The sequence below is a fragment of the Talpa europaea genome (genome assembly GCF_964194135.1).
Source record: "Talpa europaea genome assembly, chromosome: 15".
NCBI classification, from domain to species: Eukaryota; Metazoa; Chordata; class Mammalia; order Eulipotyphla; family Talpidae; genus Talpa; species Talpa europaea.
In genome coordinates, this window is record NC_140083.1 from 34216169 (window position 1) to 34238218 (window position 22050).

Consider the following 22050-nt stretch of genomic DNA (forward strand, 5'->3'; position numbering starts at 1 on the left):
TAACTCACTCATCTGTGTATGGTGACAAAGTTAAGCAAAGCCATTTCCTCCAGATTAAAAAAAAATTGACACTGGGGGAGGGGAAGAGGGTGAGAAACCAGTGTAGGGAAAAAATATGCCAGGAAACCTTAGAGATGTGTCTGAGAGAGATGTGAGAGCTTGCTGCTAGAGACATATCCGGCACGCCCACCCCTCCCTTCCAGGAGTTAAAAAATCTTGGCTTGGCCAAGAGCTTGAACAGTCCTTAAAGGTCCTTTGCGCTTGCCTTGTGAAGGGCTTCTCCTGGGTATGAGTTCAAAAGCAGTGACAATTTATTATGATTTGGAGGTTCTCAGAAAGATATTCTCATCCATTGACTGCCCTTCTCTACTGTTAGTGGGTGTTCAGCACCTATGATTTATTGTTATTCAGATACTAGTACTAATAGTAATAATCATAGTATCCAACATATATCAAGTCGTTGAGCCAGAAGTGGAACTTTTCATTAGTTCTTACAACCACCTCCAAATGCCTTGATTATTTCCACTTTCCTGCAGACCTATGACCTAGGGAGGTGATGACCTAGGAATCTAGAAAGCTTCCTTGAAATATAAGTATCCTAAATGATATCTCTAGACAGAAAAAGAGTATGTCATGATCCTTTTTTAAAATTGTTTATCGAAATTATTTTACCCTAAATATTAATGTACCTTTATGATACCTGCTGCAAGTTAAAATTGTATTCCCTTTGGCTATAATTTACTATTGAGCAAGTTCAAACTAAAACTTAAAAAAGGATTGCCATTTGCAATTGCTTTTAATTGCCGTATTCCTTCATTGTTAGGCTTTCTTCTTGTTAAAAAAAATATTACATATGAGAGTTGTATAACAAAATTACTTCCTCAGAGCAACTGGTCTGTCACTTAACATTTATTAAGTTTGTTGCCTGTTGGTCCTTTTTCCATAAACAAAAAAATGGGAGAAAATACATATAAATAGAATTATAAATGAAAGAGGAGAAATCACAACAGACTCAGTAGAAATCAAAAGAATAATCAGAGATTACTATGAACACTTATATGAAAACAAATTCAACAACCTAGAAGAGATGGACAAATTCCTAGAATGATATAATCATCCAAAGCTGTACAAAGAAGAAATAGAAAACCTAAACAGACCAATTACAAGCAGTGAAATTGAGGCAGTAATCAAAGCACTCCCCAAAAACAAAAGCCTTTTTCCATAAACATCTGAACTTTATTTTTATTAAGGTTATAAACATCCTATGTGCATAGTGTATAATAAATATATATCATATGCATAATATATAATAAATATGTACTATATACATGATGTGATATGACATGTAATGTGCATATTCTATATTATATAAAATACATGATCATCTATTATGTGTTATATCATTAATTTACTTATTTGAAACATTCTAAAATTGTTCAAGACCTTCGAATTCACTTACATAGCTTCCTGCAACCAGAAACCTCAGTGAAATTAAACAGAAAAAGAGCAGTAAAAGATCATTAACTCTCTTTAATTTAAAATGATATCTAGTGCAGGGTTTTGTGTTGGGGGATTAGCAATCTGAAACTATTGTTTAGAATTTGAATAGCTCCTTCTCACCAATGAGAGCAGAAAGGCATGTTAAAAAACAGATTTTGGGCCTCCTAGGAGGCACAGCTGGTTGAGCGCAGTGCTGTGAAGCTGTCCACAGCCTCTCTGCAGGGCGGGTTCGATTCCTGGCCAGCCAGAGAGATTCCCACATGGTGCGGCAGACCTCTCCTGTCACCTGCTACTCCTTTCAGCAGTGTATTTCGGTACTTCTGCCTGTTCTGCTCCCTACTCTGTCTCTGGTGAATTCTCTCACCCTCCTGCGCCTCTGGCCTGTACCCCAGTGCTTGTATAAATAAATACATCTTTAATAAATAAATAAATAAATAAATAAATAAATAAATATTTTTTAAAAACTGCAGATTTTTGGATTCCACTATGGGGTTTCTGATTTTTCCAGTCAGTTGTGATAGCCCTAAAATTTCCATTTCTAGTCGGTTCTCAGATGATGGCGATGCTACAATTTGAGAACCACTACCCCAGTGACTGCTGCCTCCTTCCCCTTTCTTCTTTTCTCCCTTTCGATTTCCTTCCCCCTCTTGTTTTTTCCCACCTCATTCTTTTCTTTTCAAAACCAACCTTCTCTTCTTTTTGTACCTTTGCCCATCTCTCTCGTTTTGCTTTTCTCTCTTCCTGCCTCCCTTCTGAGATGACTTTGAGACAGCCAACAAGAAGATATTTGGAAGGACTTGTTTAGAGCATCTATTCATATAACAACGTTTACTAAGCAGTTTCAGGGATTCCTTCATTTAGCTATCTATTCGATAAATATTTGAAACTCTACTATATGCCACTCTCTGTGCAAAAATAAGATACAGATTCTACCCTAAGGGAATTCCCCAAATATCTAGCGAAGACAGACAGTATAAATAACTAGGTTATTATTGTGTCATTAATGCTCTGTATTAAACAAATGGGCTGCTGAGTGAAGAATGATGAAAAGAAACTTTCCCCTGTAAGGTCAGAAAGGGCCTGACCCCAAAGGAATGTGTTTATGCTGAGATCTAAGTGTTGAGAGGTAGATAGCTAAGTAGAGAAACTGAGGAGGAATGATCCAAAAAGAGAAAAGAGCAAGTGCAATGGCCCTGGGGCAGGAAAAGATCCACAGGGGTGTCTCCCCAAACCTAAACCATAGTGTGGCATGGCACATAGTAGGTGCTTTGGCAATCTTTGTTGGGAGAATGACTGAATGATTTATCAGATCCAGACAATTGGAACACAGAAGGCAAGCAAGGTGGGGACAAGGAGTAGTGAAAGGCAGGTTATGAAGGACCTTTGAGGTCATTGGTGAAGCATTTGAATTAACCAATCAAATTTACCATTCTGCTCTGCCCTTCCCTCCTGCCTGCTAAGAGTCCCCACACCCAGCTCAAATCCTTATCCAAAGCAGCTCTTCTCAAAGTGCGGCTCCTGGACTCCCATGACCAATTCCATGATTCCACATCTATGTTCAGAATGTGACAAGCGTTATGCTTTCAGCTATAAAGTCATGATTAATGAATATGTAAATGATAACCATTACTAATTTATGCTTCTGACAATTTGTTTAGAAGACAGTTGTTTGTTCACTCTGCTGTAATTAAAAGCAGCCCACCCTTCCCAGGTATTCTAGGAAAAGTATCCTAGTAGAAAAGAAAAAAGATTGTCCTCTGGAGTTACAGGGTGGCTGAACATTCCTGGAATGCAGTAACTTCTAAAGTAAATGCAGTGTCATGCAAGATAAATAGGTTCAAAAGAAATTGAGGAATTCTAAACAAAGCTGAGAACAAAGAAAAAAATGAATTGATTTATTTATACTTTGTACAGTAGTTTCAAATAAACTTGCAGTAGAAAACTTGGAGCTATCGAGCAGCTTTTCCCAGTTCCATGCTGCTTTTAACCAATTATAATTCTCTTTAATTCCTCATATTTTTATATGTGGTTTTTAAGGAAAAACATGGAATCAGTGACAGTCTGAGTTTAAACTTTCCCTCCTTATTTCATAATAATGTTATTTTCTTTGGATTATTTGGGATGCACTTAATTATTGGGGAGCCCTGCTGTGAGTCTTAAGGTGCTCAGTGTCATGTATGTGTGTGTCTATATATCTGGGAAGGAAATCTATGACTATTGGTTCTTTATGTATTACTATAACTTCATATACAGTGATATTAAAATATATAAAAGACATAATTCTAAATGTATGTGTTGCTCCTTGATAAGTCAAAAATAAAATAATTGTATTTAAAGAAATCCTTCTTTTCCTAATTTCTATTCCAAAGGGCATTAATAGCAGATAACTGTTAATAATATACATTTTGAAAGCACCTAAACTATGCTGTAGTGAGGATATACTGTTATTGGCTTGTTTGATTAGTCATCTTCAAATTTTGCCTCTTTGATGTTGCTTGTTTTATAAGGAAGGATTGTAGAGAGCAAATTGGAAATGAAATATAGCTTAAAATTTAACTGATAGAGTGCAGTAGGCTAATGGCATGTAGTGTTTGAAAAAAGAGATTTGGGAAAGTGTGAAGGAGTTGGGATTTAAGGAAGATTTTCACAAAGGGCAGAGGATATATAGTACATTTGGGTGGGAATAATCCAAATCTCAGGGACAATTGATAAGAAAATTTTATGAATCTCAATGGAAAAGACTAAGAGAAAGATGGGTTACAGAAATGAGGTGTGACCTGTGTGGTGGATGAATTTGAAAGAAAATCACAAATGTGACTTGGGCGGAATCTGTTACTAGGCAAATGGACACTTACACAGCACATGAAAACTTGCAAAGATGCTTGAACATATGTGATAATATTTAGTCTTCCTAAAAACTGTGCCGAGTATTTAGAGTAGGCTTGCAGTAGCTAATGAAGAGAGGATGGGTAAGTCTCTGGTGATGCTTGAAGGCTTGCCAGGCTTTGAAAAGCCATTGGATTTTAGGGCAAATTTCAGATAAAAGCTCTTAAGTAAGATGAGTAACCTGTGCAGAGATACGATTCCCAGAAATAGAGGGTGGCTTTAGATTTGACCTTTAAGTGCTTGCTAACTTGAAAAGGCGATTTGAAATCTCTGGTTTGGTCACAGATTGAAAACTCAGAATCTCCAAAAAGGTAGTAACTTTATTTTTTCATTAAGAGATTTTCTTAAAAACAAACTTTCTAACAAGAATTGACACAATTTTCATTTTTTCTGCTTTCCTCAAAGTAGATACAGCTGACATAGTAGCCAATACTATGGCTTTATGTATACTTTGTCTATTTGAAAAATAGAGAATACATCCTTCCCATTGCTTTAGCTCCAGAGTATTATTGTCTTTTGAAAATTAAAATGTGGAATTTCCTCTCTGGGAAGTTGTCAGAGTTGGTACCCAAAGAAAAGCAATCAGCCCTTACAAAATGTGTTACATTATTCGTCTCTCATCACCTGTATATGATTAAACATTTTTGCTCTAAGGTTTTTGGGGACTTTTTAAAAACCCATTTCAGATACGTGATCACTTAAGGACTGCGGCAGCTGCTAAAAGACATAAAGTTAGTGTTGAAGATTCTAATTTTTGGTAATCTGTGGCGAGCTGAGCCATCCATAACTGAGTCATCCGTAGCATTTTCCACAGCCAAGAGTTGATATACTTTCTTGTGTTGCTTAGGCAATTGTGGAGCACAGAGCTCTAACCTCTGGGTGGTGAGGGATGAAATTGCCCAGCTTTGGAACGAACAATTAGTGATGATGGTTCTATTTGTTCTTCGTTAACACCATTTCTATAAGATTGGGGTGTGGGGCGGGAGAGGGCAGGACACTGACCTCTCTACACAAGAGAAAGGAGAAAGTGAATGGCAGGAAAAAATAAAGGCCATGCTGACCGTGGACAAGCTCCTTCAGGGGTCTTTTTCTCCAGCTCGTGTCAGGGGGATGTGCACTGGGACAAAGGCTGCTTTGAAGTGGGAAGGGCAAAAGCACTCTAATAAAAAGCTTCAGGAAAGCGTGTAGGCGACCTAGGGAAATCTGCTGTGGTCAAGTTTAATCCTGGGAAAAGAGGCCCTGGAGAAAGCAGATGAGGAAGACAGGGAGGAAGACAGGGAAGCGGGAGGCGCAGGGTGTGGAGGGTGGAAAGGGGTGTGGGGGCGGAGTGGGGGCCTGGAAAGGGAGAGAGGGAGCAGGTATTGAGTGTGGCTAAAACCCTGGGTTGAGGACCACAGAGTGCGCAAAAAGTGAAAGTCTAGGAGAGAAGGAGGCGGACGGGACAGGCTCTGCCGCCTCTTCCAGGACCCCTGGCCTGGGAGGCGGCAGTGCCGGGCGCGGGGTGGGGGGTGGGGGGCCACTTGGCCCGCTCCGGTCCCCCTTGGCAGCCTCAGGCGTTGACTCCTCGGGGCTCCCTCCCTCGCCGGCGCATTGTTCCTTTGCCGGGAGACGAGGAAATTGCCTTTTGATTGCGGAAGTCCGCGGCCGGGGCTCGGGGCGAGGCAGCGCGGGTCAGAATGGCAGCGTGGGAAGGGCGGCGCGCTGCCTGCCCCCGCCGCCTCTCGCGTCCGCAGCCCGCCCGGGGCGGCAGAAGCAGCAGCAGCAGCGACAGCCGCGGCGGCTCCTGCGCGTCGCCAGCCGGGAGGGAAGCGCCCTGCGCCCGCCGGGCGCGCTGAGCGCGCGCAACAAGTGGCCCCCGGCGCCCACCGTCGGGGCCACCGCGCGCCCCGGCCCCTCTGTCCCGACTGGGTGGAGACATCGGAGCGCGATGCTGAGCCATGGTGCGGGGCTGGCCTTGTGGATCGCGCAGAGCCTGCTGCAGGTGAGTGGCCGGAGAAGGCGGCACGCGCTAATGCGCCTCTTCCCAGCTGCGGACCAAATCCCCACTAGACTGTCTAGTCTCCTGGAAAGTAGGTTGTTTTGAAGAGGGAAGTGGTAGAATTTCTTCCTCTTCCTTGGAAAGGAAGATCCTCTTCTGAGCCTCCAGCCAGACTGTCAGCTATTCTACTGTCAGTAGCAAAAAGTCACCTTCTTTCTGCAACCGCTCCAAGAAGGAGCGGCTGGAGAGAGTTGCCTTCACTTCCAGTGCGGGCTCTTTCTTTAGCAGGAGGGCAAAGGGAAAGGCTGAGGCTGGGGAGCAAGAGTGGGTGGACAAGGCTTGGGAGCTTGCTGTGAACTTGACCCTGTGCAGTCCACACTGTGGGCTTCAGCTCTTGTCTCTGGTTCCTTTGCAGACTGTCCTGGGTGAGCCAGTGAGATGTAACTTCACCCTGATGGAGTCCAGGGTCTCCAATCAGTCCGCGTCTCTCCAGTGGAGAACTTTGGGGTCACACTGTAACTTTAGCCTCATCTATAGCAGTGATACCTCGGGGGTCGCGTCTTGCCACCCCATGCGGATAGACAACACCACCTATGGATGTAACCTCAAGGATCTCCAAGCTGGAACCATCTATAACTTCAGGATTGTGTCCCTGGATGGAGAAGAGAAAATTGGGGTCTTGCAAACAGGTAAAGGGTGACAAGTGCAGTTGACTGAGCCCTGACTTTTCAAGTTGGTGTTCATATGAATTCCACACACAGAAAAAGTAAAGGTAAAAATACCTGTAAAGATAAATACTGACAAAGATTTCCAGTGTCTCAGATCTGACTAGAAGCAGCTAGGTTGGTGTTTCAAGGACTTCCTTAGTGCTGAAAACATCAGACTCACCTCTTGAAAGGAGAGTACAGCAGAGTCACTGGGCTGTGGAGGGAATTTGTTAAAGTGATGTGGTTTGAGTTTCCACAGCACTAAATTGTCAAGACCTGGAATAATTTTAAGTGTTTTTAGAATAAATAATGGAAGTGTGATGATTAAGGGATATGTCTTAACTTAGTTCTATTTTTGGAACTAGAATATAAAATCTTCAGGAATAGAACCATTCATAAGCTCTGTTAGAAAAGTCCCTGAAAATGAGACTATGTAAATTATGTTATATCATTTGGGAATCAAGACAATATCAGAGAATGTCTTTTCTGCATCTCGAATGAATTACTTTCCTTACATTTTTGGTAAACACTTCCATGCAAAAAAAAAAAATGGTAAGAATTTGTCTTTTCGATCTTAGTATTATCTGTGAAAAGAGTGTGTTAGATTTGGTTATTCGGTTCCAAGTTCTTACCAACAGTCTGCCACTTAGGTCAGGGTCTCATACACCTCAGTTGCTGAAGTCGCCTTCAGATGACCAAATTTTCTGTTGTATGAGTTGGTTAGTCTTCTTAAACATTATCTGTATTTGCTTCTATAGTGAAGCCTTACTGTCATCTAGAAAGACAAGTTTAACTGAAAAATTCCAGAAGTTAAATTTAGAAATGTGTTGTCTTTACTATTCTTTCACATGTCAATCTGAACTAAGATTACTTCTGTGGCTACAATTCTTTAAAGAGGTGTGAGAACTTTCAGTTGTCAGGACCATTAACTGGGTTCATGTAAATAAGTCAATCAAATTAACTCTTATTTTTTCTCTAAGAAAAAAAATCAAGAATGCCTAATTATTCATTTAAATTACTTCAGATGAAAATTTTAGATAATTTCTGAGATTTTCAGGAATTTGAATTGGAAAGATACACCACTTAAGAATTTGCTTGCGTTTTTATATGGAATCAGAGATAGACTAAATTCCACCACAAAATTAGAACATTTTACAGACATTTAAGTGTTTGAGCATTTAGTCATCAAGTTGTTGGTTTCTTGGTGTGTGAGGATAATTTTGTGAATACTTAGATGGCTAGTACAGTGAAATTTATGATATAAAACTTCTGATGTGTTCACTGCATTTGATTAAGGAGTGTTGAAGGGGGCAGAATGATTTATAAAAATAGGTCTGTCTTTAGACACTTATGGAGGAAAAAATATAAAGACATTATCATACAAGAATACAGGCATTTAAACAGAGGTTTTACTTTGGGGAGGAAAATTGATGGAAAAGGAATCACTGAGGGTATTATTAGTTGGAATGCGCTTTGAGTTTGTGCGTGTAGTTCTTTGAAGTCAGAGGCATTTGTGAAATGTAAGAAATATTTGCCTTTTATTGACTATGTTGAGTTTTAAAAGAATTCATCAGCATTCCCAATGTGTTAGCATTCAGGTTCTCATCAGTTTTCTTAAAGAGGTGCTTTTTACTACAAATATATTTTTCACCACAGATTTTCTGAGCTCCATGATGAATGTGAAAAATGAAATTTGCAGGTGGCTTGTGTTATGACAAGTTTTTTCACACTTACTTGTATGATGGTATAACCCTTCTTAGGATATTCTGCATTTTAAATTTTTATTTAAATGAACGTTTTATTTGCTATTTTAAAAGGCTGTTTTGGGGAGGGTTTTTTTTTTTTTAAGTTGGTGATTGCTTATATTTTGTCATTAGTGTTTCATTCTAAAGACATTTGTGAAATTTTCATTTAGTTAAGAGAAAGTGTTAGTGTTCCTCTGTATTAATTGCTAAACCATAGAGATGGGCTCCACAAATCACATTTTGCTGTTATTAAAAATAGGAGCATGTAGTAATATAATGTTAAATCTGAAATGTAACTTCAAACAAACAAAAAAAGGTCATTCAAAAGGCCTTTTTGCCTATCTTATAAGTCTAGAATAAAATAGATGAAGGTAATGCATGATTTGGCAAGAGATACAGTAGTTGATTTGATTATTGGTGTTATTTCAAGTGTGATTTGTCTGATATTTTTCTTAATGTGTTGTCTAGAATGGCTAGTGATTTTTGCACCATGCAGATATAACCTTATAGATCAAAAATTTTAAGTAAATGAGTAATTTCAGCATGATTCAGTTTTCACTGCAAATTTTCAATCAGAATCAAAAAGTACCTATATGGATTCAAATTCAGTTCAGTAAACATTTATTGAGCATGGACACTGTGGGGAATTATGCCAGAGAGTGATTGATGAGCTTATAAAGATGATGAACAAAACATGGCTCTGCCCTTGTAGTCTGCAGAGGTGAGAGAAGGTCATCATGGAGGTGATGACAGAGTTTTTACCACATTTTTCCTGGATGCAGACCTTGTCCTGCCTCATATAGCCATGTTTTCATAACCATAGAAAAGACATATGGAATTTCTCAGGTTTATTTGACTGCCAAATGGTTGATGCAGCAAGAATATCCCTTGAAAGTAAATTTATTTAGTTGTGAATTCATCAGAAATCAGATACTGGTGATAACAGATATTGAAGATTAGGCATCTTATAACTCTCTCTATTCAGAATCCAGTTCAGAGGCTGCAAACTGGTAGTCTCTGGGGATGTCTGGGTATCTAAATAACAGATATGTATTGTTTGGCTCACAGAGGGTGTGAAAAATCCAGATTATTTCGCTATCATTAAAGGTGAAAAATTCACATAACAATCTAAATGTATGGATTATTTTAAAATATTGGAAGATTTGGTGAAACTGGGCAAGTTTTTCTAGAATGCTCTAGAGAGGGTTTTGTGACTTCTCTCTTCTTAGATACTAACTCATTGGCATCCCTCTGGGCCACTTCATTTATTTCCTTGCCTGAATGCACCAGAAAGACCTTTGAGTTTGTTGAAATGAAACCAAGACTTTTCATTTAAAAATTTATCTGCCTACCAATTAGTTTTTCAAGCTTTTAGAACCTAAAATGGCATTTAGAACATAGTAGGTATTCAATAAATAGTGATTTAATGAATGGATAGATGAATGGATGGATGGATGGATAAATGATTAGGTAAATGCACAGATCTGTGAGTAGGTAGGTAGGTGGATAGATAGATAGATAGATAGATGGATAGATTGATAGATAGAAATGAGAGGACTGTTTAGTGGGAGAGTGTACATATACTTAATAATAGGGTCTAGTCACCTTCAATTATGACTAAATTACAATGCCCAAGGAAGTAGTCTGATAATAGATAACCCTTTTGTAGTCAATTTCAGCTACTTATTAATCATCCTACAACAAAAAGGAAAAAAAATTAGCTCTTTTGATTTGGCTAATTCCATTGTCTTTAATAAAAAAAAATAGTTGCTTTAATTGCCCAATTACCGCTTCAGCTATGATTTCCACTTCAACTGTTTGTTATTATGTTGTTTGCTAAGTCTTCTATAACAAAATTCCCAGACTGCATGGTTCAAATAACAGAAGTTAATTTTCTCACATATCTGGAGGCTTGAAGTCCAAGATAAAGGAATCAACAGGTTTCTTCTACGGTCTGATTGTCTTAGAACTGCCTGCCTCTTCTCTGTCTCCTCACACTACCATCCCTCTGTTTGTTGTCTGTGTCCTTCTCTTATCTCCTCATAAAGACACCAAGCAATTGGATTACCTTCAACAACTACCAATTGATAGTAATCTTGCTTCATCTCCACCTACCCCCTCCATAACATTTTGATATAATGCAAGTCATCATTTAATTTCATTTATATAAATATTCAGTATTCTTCTCTGATAGGTAAGGGTTATTGTTTTACTATAACCACAATATTGTCACACATAATATTAAGAAAGATTCCTTACTATTTAGATGTGCAGGTTTGGAAGCACACATTAGATAACAGTTCCTGAATCTCTATATTAGAGGCCTCTGGGCAGTAATCTGATTGGAAATAGAGGCCCACCGACTTCTCTTTGTGCTACACTTATATAACATTTTAGATAATATTGGGAAAACCTCAGTTGTTAATATCAAAGAATTAGACTGGACAGCTGGGGGATATCACAGGATGAAGGTGTTGAAGTCTCCATCAGTGCTGACTCAGTTTCCCAGTTCTCCCTAGAAATGAGTGTCTTGGAGTTAGCTTAAACTGCTTTCTCACACCACTGTGCCCTTCTGATTTTAAGTCCTACTTGACCTTCTGAACTTGTTCAATTTCTCTTCCTTCTTGAAGCCCACCTCTGAGACTTCAGCCTTTGCATATCATGCTCATTTGCGTGACACTGGCCTATATTGCTCTCAACAGAAGCAATGCTCTTACTTACTGCCATTTAGTGAGTGTCCACCAAGCTGCACCAGAGCTTTGAACTTGGTCTCTGTCACCTCTTAACATTTACAGCTCTGTGAAGTAGGTATTGTTAGTCCTTCTTTACAGAGGAGGAAACTGAGCATCAGCGATGTTAAACAATTTGCCTAAATCTACTCTTGTAAGAGACAGTGGTAGGATTTGCACCCAGGCCTAGTATGACAGCAAAGTCAGCCTCTCTGAAATTTACCTTCTCTTACCCTTTTCACACGTCTTAGCTACCTAAATGGACTGTAGAATGCCAGGGGCCAGTGGTCTACTACTTACATACCTAATATCAAATAAGATGGCTGGCAAAACAAGTGGCATCGTGTGCTGTTGCATGATGTAAAAGATCGTCCGAATTGCTTTAACTTTCCTTTCAAGGTTGTTAACTTTTGAAAGTTTCTTACCATCTGAACTTTATAGCTAGAGTATAAAGGTGATAAGTCAAATGCATGCTAATCATCTTTACAGTAAATCAGAAAACTGACTGTAGCAAACAGCGACAATTACAAAGTAAAAGGAAATTACCTCTGTATAAATATATTTAATTAAATGGATGTTGTGAGCAATCCCTTTTCCAATTTTTTCTTCTGCCTATTTTCAAACACCTGCACAAAGCAAAGGGTTGTGTTTTCCCCCCAACCCTCTCCTGATTTTACATGAGAAAATTCCCAATTGTTTATATTTGTTCCATAAATGCAACTTCCAGTATCTTAGCTGCTTTTTAAAAACTAGAATAGGAACTTTATGGGAACTCTGTAAAGATACAGAAATTGGCTCTGTAATTACTAAAAAGATAGATCTCTTGCCTGGAGTCAGGTGGAAAAAAAGTTTGTCGAGTGGGGGTGATGTCCAGTTTGAGAAGACCTTAAATGCCTGCAGAGAAACTTAGACTTCATCTTATGGAAGTTCTTGATATGTCAAGGGTAATGAAGATGGCTAGACAAGAGAGAGATATACAGAATTTATTTGTTATAGTGGAGGAAAGATAAAATAAGGATAACACTCAGAAAACTCTTGGAGTATTCCAGGTACAAGGTGATAGGACCCTAGGTAGAGGTTACCCAGAGTAAAATTAGGAGGAAAAAGAAATGGACGAGGAAACATTTTTTTTAATTATGCAATTTTTATGGCTAAAGAATTAGATTTAGGTATCATTGTTGTTATAATTCATTTTGACTGTGCTATTATACCCGAACCATGAAGTGAAAATTCTATGATTTACTTATTATACTCCATAGAAGACCTGTAGTTTGATTTTTTTTTTTCTTCTTGTTGCTACACTGAATATGAGACTAATTTCCCACCCTGGGAAATGCTGATATTAAAGTGTGATAGAAGGAACACCCATGAAGGGGGGCAGGTATTACAGGCTCAGCCATTCCCGTATGACATGAGCAGGCACTTAATGTCCCTGACTCTTTATTTCAACTGAGAAGTAGATTGTAAACTCTCAGATCCTACACAGACTGTGGTGTGTTTTGACTTCAACGAAAGCTTTTGGCACCAGTCCATGGCTTGACTGCACTGCTGTTGTAAGGTTGAATTTAGTTCCAAAATAAATGCTATCATTTCAAATTCTAAATGCACTGGAATATTGATAGGTAATAACGTTTTAATGGTCATACGAAAAATATTTTATGTAAATATACTTGCATTTGTGTGTGTGTCTGTGTGTGTGCGTGTGTGTGTGTGTGTCCATGAGACTTGCCCCCTCCTCCTAAGTCATGTTGTTTTTTTAAAGGAAGAATTCATTTTGATTCAGGAATTTAGCTAAACTTCATCTGTTCCTTTGAGAGCAAAAAAAAGTGGGTTGAAACTAAGTCTAGTTATGAAATTGTGAGGCTTCCTGATGCTGACAGGTTCATTGAAATAGAGCAGATGAATCCTGCAGAACTTTGCATTTGGCATTCCATATTCCAAACTTCCCAAATGTTTGAAAGTAAGAAGTTCAAATAAGATGTCTTAAATTTATGGCTAAGGATAAATTTTGATAATAATGATTTATTGCTTAAATTTATGGCTAAGGATAAATTTTGATATTAATGATTTATCATTTCTGACAATTATCAGATTTTGTAATACTTCACTGGTTACTGTGTATCTAAGAGGTGATGGATAGAAAAAGCCAGAAAGGTTGTAAATGCACAGAGTGTGTATTGACACCTCTGTCCATCAGCACTAATGACATAAGTCATGTGGGTTTTCAAATTACATACCACCTGTTGAGATCAGTAGATTTCAGATATATAAGTAAATTTTTCTCTTTATATATTTTTTACTATTGAGGTAACATTGCTTTTTGTCTTTTTTATTTATATATTTTTATATCATTGTTCATTTTTAAACAATGTTTGCTCTGCCCCTCTACCCCCAGATGTAATCCTAACATTGCTTTATAAATAGATTTTCAAATAACATTAAGACGCTCCCTGGTGGTTTAGTGGCTAGGATTCAGTGCTCCAAATAGCTTTTAATATCTCTCTATAATATATATAATTATATGTATGTGTGAAATGAACACATATGTTAGTGATGGAAGCACCTAATTTGCTCCTAATAAAACATTGAAAACCTTTTTAACATAGCAGAATTTTCTTGGGTTTGTATTGAGAAGAAGTCTGAAACCTGTTTAACTTCTGCAGTAAGCACAGCAATAGTGGCCGACTGCCAGTACAGGCTTTATCACAGCAAAAATGGGGTTTTAAGTGTTTGTTTCCAGTGCAGGTTCTAGCAAGCCCAGGCACTTCCCAGTCTCATTGTTCCTTTGTTCTAGCGGATGTACAAAGGATTGACTGTTTTGTTTTCTGGCTCAGAGAGATTAGATAAAGTCTGCATTTCTGAACTTCACCCTCTAGGCACGCAACCTTAAAATTCATTTTCTGTAGCTCATATTTTGCAGATTATATGTTTAGGTTATACTGACCACTGATGATTTTCCTTAACCTTTTTCTGGCTTGGTTTTAAGTGGGGAGTGACAATATTGATGCTTATTGAATTGTCCCTAGAAAGCATCTGTCCCTCAAATTCTTGTCCTTAAAATGCCACTTCAGCAAAAATGTGTCATCTCAGGTGGTGTGACAGGGTGGTTCTTGAGCTTCGTTAGCCATCAGAATCTCATGAAGTGCCTTGTCCTCACCAGGCAACAAGAACATGTTGTGTCAGGGCATATCATGTTCTTTCCTTTTATTATGACTATTATGTAGCATAGAAAATTTAAATAATATTGCCAGAAAAAAACCTACTAATTTTCTTTACAAACCTATAAATGAGAATCATCTTGGGAATTTTTTCGTTTTATTTTAAGGGCTAGAAAGTTAATTCATGGGAATGAACTGATAAGATTTTACCAAGGTTTCATGTTTGTTTGTTTTTTTTTTTTTAAGAAAAAAGTTAAGGCTACTACTAGCTTAGGTTTTAAAAAAAACTTCATTTTACTTTGCTTCCATTTTGTCAGTGATTCAGAGATAAATATATATTTTTTAATGACCAAATAGACAAATAAGTTAATGTTACTGAGCACCCATTCTATGTCAAGTAAAATCACTATATCTTTTACCCCTCAAAAATCTGGGAATGTGGGCCTGCCCTGGTGTCGCAGCTGTTGAGCACTGGGCTATGAAGCTGCCCGCAGCCTCTGCAGCACCTGTTTGATCCCTGGCCACCGGCGAGGATCCCACATGGCACTCAGACCTCTCCTGCCATGCCTGCTGCTCCCTCCTATGCTTCTGACTGTACCCAGTGCTTGTATAAATAAATCTTTTTTAAAAAAAATCTGGGGGGCCTCCCCTGGAGGTGCAGCGCTTGAGCGCTGGGCTGCAAGGCTGCCCACAGCCTCTGCAGCGCCAGTTCGTTCCCGGCCACAGGTGAGGGTCTCACCGAAAAAAAAAAAAAAAAATCTGGGAATGTAAGTGGTTGTTAAACTCCCTGACACATGGGAAAATGAATACATATAGGTGAAATTACTTGTTCAAAGTCTCATGTCCACTATGTGACAGAACCCAGATTTGAATTTGCCTCATCTAATCCAGAGCCCAGGCTCTCGACAGACATCTCCTGCTTCTTTGACAAGATTTTTCTCCTGATTATAGAAGTAGAAATAATAATGATGATACTAACAATAATAATAGTTAGCATTGAACACTTACTATGTGCCAGACACTGATGTAAGTGCTTTAGTTAAAATATCCTGTTTAATCTGCATGACAAAATAGCATTATCATCCAAGACAACTAAGACACAGGAACATTAAGGAATTGCCCCAAATACATGGCTACAAGGTAGGAAAGCCAGGTTCAAGGCCAGGTCATCAGACCCTGGAGTCTATGCTCTGAGCCCATGCAGTGCAGTACGTGGGTATAAACCACACAATTTTGTTCAGCAAGCTCACCTGTGGTTTGAATTCTCAACATCACTTCTGCCTCCATTTATTTGTCAGCAAACATTTACTATTATTATTAATTATTAATATGAAATGTTATGGGGCTTATTTAATTTTTGCAGTTTATTGTACTCATATCCATCATAACAAAAACAGAAATAAAGACATAGATTGATCATAAGTGTATTTAGCATCTGTATGGTGTCTATAGGTGACTGACAGTCTGAGTGTCTGGTCATAAATGTCCTTTGAATATAAAATAAGATTATTTGCTCCTATTTGTATTAATATAAACCGCAGCAAACACCTTCTTAAGAACATGTTTCTAAAAAGATTTCAGAATTGCCACAATTATTTCATCAGTAAAATGTATTTTACCAAGAGGTAGATTAAAAAGTGACACTTTCATAGCCATGCCACTAAACCCTGAAATTTATTTATTTTTTTAAAGATTTATTTATTTATTTATACAAGCACTGGGTACAGTCAGAAGCGCGGGAGGGTGAGAGAATTCACCAGAGCTAGAGTGGGGAACAGAACAGGCAGACTGATGAAACACACTGCTGAGGGGAGCAGCAGGCGGCAGGAGAGGTCTGTGCGCCATGTGGGACCCTTGCCCAGCGGTGGGGGATCAAACTGGAGCTGCAGAGGCTGCGGGCAGCTTCATAGCCCAGCACTCAACTGCTGCGCCACCGGGGAGGACCAACCCTGAAATTTAGTCTTCAATGTTTTGATCCTAGTTTCTAGACCAAGAACAATTTAGAATTTCCACAAAGTACTCACATATACTGCTCACAGCATTCAGGGTAGGGACAGTCTTTTTTTTTTTTTTTCCTCTTTTGCATTATTTTGTTTATTTATTTTTTAATAAATATATTTTTTTAATTTTTTACATCATTGTTCATTTTTAAACAATATTTGCTTCCCCCCACCCCCTCAGGTGTAGTCCCCATAGAGTTTCCTTCACCAATGCACCCGTGCACCATCACCTCAGTCCTCTGTGCTCCTCCCTCCCTCCTCTGATCCCTCTCCCTCCTCTTCCCCGCAGGATGTCTCTGATTTATAATTGCCCATTTTTGCTTTGTCGTGTTCTGTACCGAGCTACCATATGACCCGGCAATTCCACTCCTAGAGATCTACCCAAAGGACACAAAAACATTGATTCAAAAGAACACCTGTACACCTATGTTTATTGCAGCACTATACAATAGGTAAAACCTGGAAACAACCCAAATGCCCAAAAATAGGGACAATCTTTTTTCTCAGTGCCACTGCCCTTTAGAATGACTGCTCACGAAACGCCATTGACTTGGTTCCCAACTCAGAGACCCTTTATGCTATTTCAAGTCCCACAGTGAAGATTCAATACTTGACAAGTGAGACTCCTCTAAGTGACCCACAGTTTTGAAGGTTGAAACTAAGTGAGCACCTGGGTGTGAGACTGACCCATTCCTACCTGCTCTGGGGTCTCTTGCAACTCTGAAGTATCTAAGAGGTCAGGTTTAGAAAAAAATCTAGGGATATAGGGAATCCCAGTTATTAGGAAGGATTTGTTTTGGTGAGCAACCTGGAATCATAATCAGATCTGTATCTTTTGTGATTTTCTAATTTCTAGAGACGTCTACGGCCATACCACCCTGAACGCGCCCGATCTCGTCTAATTTCTAGAGATACCCCAATGCTGTATATGCTTAATGCATATAAGTCTACAATCTTAAGTCTAAGTCTACAATCTTAAAAAAGAAAAAGTTCAGTACAAAATTCCAAATTACTTTTTTTTTTTAATAGAGGCATGCTTTATTTATTTATTTGTTTGTTTGTTTATACATGCACTGGGTACAGTCAGAAGCACGGGAGGGTGAGAGAATTCACCAGAGCCAGAGCGGGGAGCAGAGCAGGCAGAAGGACCGAAGTACACTGCTGAGGGGAGCAGCGGGCGGCAGGAGAGGTCTGCGCGCCATGTGGGACCCTCCTCCGGTGGCGGGGGAGCAGCCGGGGATCGAACCGGCTCCTCGGGTGCGGGCAGCTTCGCAACCCAGCGCTCAACCGCTGCACCACCAGGGAGGCCTCCAAATTACTTCTTAATATCTGTATTTTCTGTGAGATTTTCAGCCTTTATCTAGGCATAGCCTGGATATGAATCAGGGTTTGAAAATAAAATCTTACGTGAAATTCTAAGATTTGAGTTGGTTTTCTGTCACCTAAAAATGCTTTATTAGAAAAGGAGTTTCTGTGACTAGATGCTACATGATTTTAAAATGGCAAGTTTGGAAGTGAAATAAAATGCCAGTTTATTTCACGGGCAGAAGATCCTTAAAGATTTCAAGGAAAATGAATCCGGATTAAGCAAAACATAAGTACAAAAAACTTCAAATCATGTTTTCATTCTTCATTTTTGCCTTGCAGATCCTTTACCTCCTGCTAGATTTGAAGTGAGTCAAGAGGAGACTACTTCAACCAGCTTGCATGTTTGGTGGACACCTTCTTCTGGAAAAGTCTCTTGGTATGAGGTGCAGTTATTTGATGATAACCAAAGGATCCAAGTTCAAGAAAGTACTTTATGGAATGAATACACATTTTTTAACCTCACTGCTGGTAATAAATACAGTATTGCCATCACAGCTGTTTCGGGAGATAAACATTCCTCTACGATTTATATCAATGGATCAACAGGTAACACCTGCTTACCGATAGTTGAGAATTTCATGGTCTTTGCTCCTTTTGAAGTTACATTGAACTCAAGAAAGGGGAGTCAAAATGCCTCAGATGATGGAGAAATATATAGATAATAGATAATTGATAGATGTTAATGACTGATCAATAGATCAGTCAACAGATGTTTGTTGCTGCTTTGCGGTTCCAAAGGTGGAATAGGAACGGGGGACATGGTTTTATGAGGGGCAGGGAAGGAGACATTGTGACCATGGGTCAAGAGACATTTGCATCAGCAAAGGATGATGGTATCACAGGCAGAGTTATCCTGAGACCGCCATGGAGGTAGACACATAATCAGGTCAACAGCGGCCTAGGTGTCCCTGGGCCTGCCTCGTGATACGAGCTATACTCCATAAGTAATCAAGGATTGCTCTGCTGTGATTTGTAGATAGCAAATAGGTCACAATTGCCCATGAGTGGCCAGCTCATAGGAACCCACAAACAGATACAGATAAATCTAGGGTGATACACTGGGAAGACTGAAAATAATGAGGTGTTGCTAAGCTGCTAACTTGCCACCTGATTTGAATAAGTCATAGAACTTCTCTGGAGCTGGAATCTTCTCCAGAAGGAAGTAGCTCCTTCCAAATGGTTTTTCTAACTGAAATCCTAGGCAATTGTATTTTCAGCTTCATTGTCTAAGATGTCACCATAAAATTTAGTGTTTAAATGTTTTCCTCCTTTGCAAAGTCTTCTCTTAACACCAAGTCATGATGTGCCCTAAATATTTCTATGTTTGGAACAAGTCTTTGGTCTCTTGACTCGGTGGGAATTACATCAACTCTTGCACCCACACATCCTGACACTGATGACCTGTGATCACTTCCTTCCATAAAATCCTGTCCTTATCATTCCCCCCACCTCATTTTGTCTCCTATTTTATCTCTCTCTTTCCATTTTTCTTTCTCTATAGTTTTTTTCTTTTTCTCTTCATTTTACTGCTACTCCACATCATACTTTAATAGCACAGACTACCTATTAAGTGGGGGAATAGGCGAGTAAATTGATGATGTAGCTTTAGTCTGTAGACTTTGAAAAGAGCATTAATCCAGGTTCCAGTGAAATTTCCAGAATGCTGTTTTCATTACTGTTAGATGAACATTTCATTACTGTTAAATGAACATTACATTACAGTTTTCATTACACAAGTTATATATACAGAGAAGCATGAATGAATGTGTGATTTCTACTTATAGGTGTTTATGTCTCCTGTAAGGAAATTATAAATGACACTCAGAAATGCATTTTATTCCACTAGTGCCATCCCCAGTGAAAGATATTGATGTTTTAGCGAAAACTAATTCTCTCCTGATTTCCTGGACTCATGGCTTTGGGAATGTGGAAAAGTACCAGCTGATGCTTATGGATAAAGGGATCTTAGTTCATAGCATGATTGTGGACAGATCCGCTACTTCCTACACTTTTCAAGGACTAACGCCTGGCCACCTCTATAATCTCACCATTATGACTGAGGCCGCAGGGCTGCAAAACTACAGGTGGAAACTAGCCAGGACAGGTAAGTTCTCCTAGCTAGTTGAACAAGAGTAAAGCTCAATTCAAAGAAATGCTTTTAGAACAAGACATATTAACTAATTTAGATCATGGTAATATTGGACAAATTAGAATTCATATACGTTATAGGAGGCTCTTAATATGTGATATATCCACTTTTCTATGAGAGAGACTGTATTCTCTTGGCAACATTTTGAAATAGGCAGTTAGTCCCCCATAAAGCCTCAGTTTCTCTTTTTAATATGCCAATCTCTTTGATAAGGATTCCTACTTCTTTCTCTTAAGCAGACATCCACAGACTTTGTGATATCATTCCTAGTGAAAAAAGATTACTTTTCTCAGTGCTATTCAAAGACGTGCACCTATGAAACAGCCATTTCCCAAGCCCTCTATCCATAAAACATGTGCTGAGACCCAACACTACAAAATCTGTTTTCATAGCTGACATAGCCTGATAAATTAATCTGTGCTAAGTTTTAATGAATAATTCATCACACATTCATTCACTCAATTAAGTATAAACTATACACTAGGCATTATGGTTCTAACAGTGTCAAGAAAGATAGTCTTTGCCTTCATGGAGCTTATATTCCAGTGGATTCTAATACTTCTGGTGTAATATATTAATAAATCTCTCATGGTAACATACCTAATTTTAAGAGAAATTCTAAAAATACATAATATTTAGGAAATTATTCCAGTGGGGAGAGTTCCTGGAATAATAGGAGGTTGGTAGAAAAAATATTGGGGGATAAACATACTTTTACATACCTTTCATAACACATACCCAAGAGGTATTGACTTTTCCAACAAAAGTGGTGCCATGTATATTAAAAATTACTTATGTGTATCAAGAGCAATTTACACTTCTAAATGGTCAATGCAAAATCAGTGTGGCATGCCCACTCTTTTAGGGAAGTGTTGCCAACTTATATCATGTCTTTAGTGAGGCCCAAAATTATATGGCAAAAGCCTCACTAAAAGGTAAAAAATATTCTCCAAAGTGTCTCTCACTTGTAATCATTACTCATTGATGAAATAATGACACAGTTATAAAGCTTTAACTTTATCATGATTTAAAATAAAAAAAAAAAATGAAGAGTGTTTAGCACACAGAATTTTGAACTAGAAAGGACCATTTTAGGTCTTTTTACCAAACGCTTCTCTACCAATGAGGACTCCTGGGCTCAGAGGCAGCTGCATCAGTCCTGACTACCACGATCTTGCTCTTTTCATTCACCAGACAGTCTTTGGTTTTTGCAATATTATTTTGCCTCATGAAGTGCTACTTTCTTCTGAGCAGAGAGTGTGGCTGATAGGGATTAAAATGCAGGTCAAAATTTAACCAAAAGACTTATAAGACATTTGGAGTTACAATCTCTCTTCCACTTTTTCCAAATTAGCCCCCATGGAAGTCTTAAATCTGAAGGTGACAAATGATGGCACTTTGACCTCTCTAAAAGTCAAATGGCAAAGACCTTCTGGAAATGTGGATTCCTACAACATTACCTTGTCTCATCAAGGGACCATCAAAGAATCCAGAATATTAGCACCCCAGGTTACTGAAACCCACTTTAAAGATTTAATCCCTGGACGTCTTTATCAAGTTACCATCAGCTCTCTTTCTGGTGAATTGTCTGCTCCAAAGATGGCAGTGGGCAGAACAGGTGAGTCTAGGACTCTTAGATCAAACTAAGTTAGAACAAAAACACACTTCCTACCATGGGAATTATCTGTCTCCATGACTGAGGGTGTCTATGGGTCAGGACCCATATGCAGAATTAAGCAGAGGGGTAATTGCTTTCATCTGAGTTATTTAAGCAAATGTGTTTGGATTAATTCCTGGATGACATTCCTGATTGGCTCTGCTCTGTGCTAT

The 22050-nt window shown here is 38.8% G+C and overlaps 1 protein-coding gene across 1 annotated transcript in view; it reads left to right on the forward strand.

Annotated features, from left to right (window-relative positions):
• The window catches only part of PTPRB (protein tyrosine phosphatase receptor type B), a gene marked incomplete at its 3' end in the record, with an annotated part of 93565 nt that overhangs the window by 19134 nt on the left and 52381 nt on the right, over positions 1-22050 (forward strand). The window contains exons 4-7 of the mRNA XM_084255981.1: positions 6780-7053; positions 18351-18617; positions 19918-20175; positions 21575-21838. Coding sequence (XP_084112107.1) covers positions 6780-7053; positions 18351-18617; positions 19918-20175; positions 21575-21838 — 1063 coding nt within the window. The remainder of the gene's footprint in view (positions 1-6779; positions 7054-18350; positions 18618-19917; positions 20176-21574; positions 21839-22050) is intronic.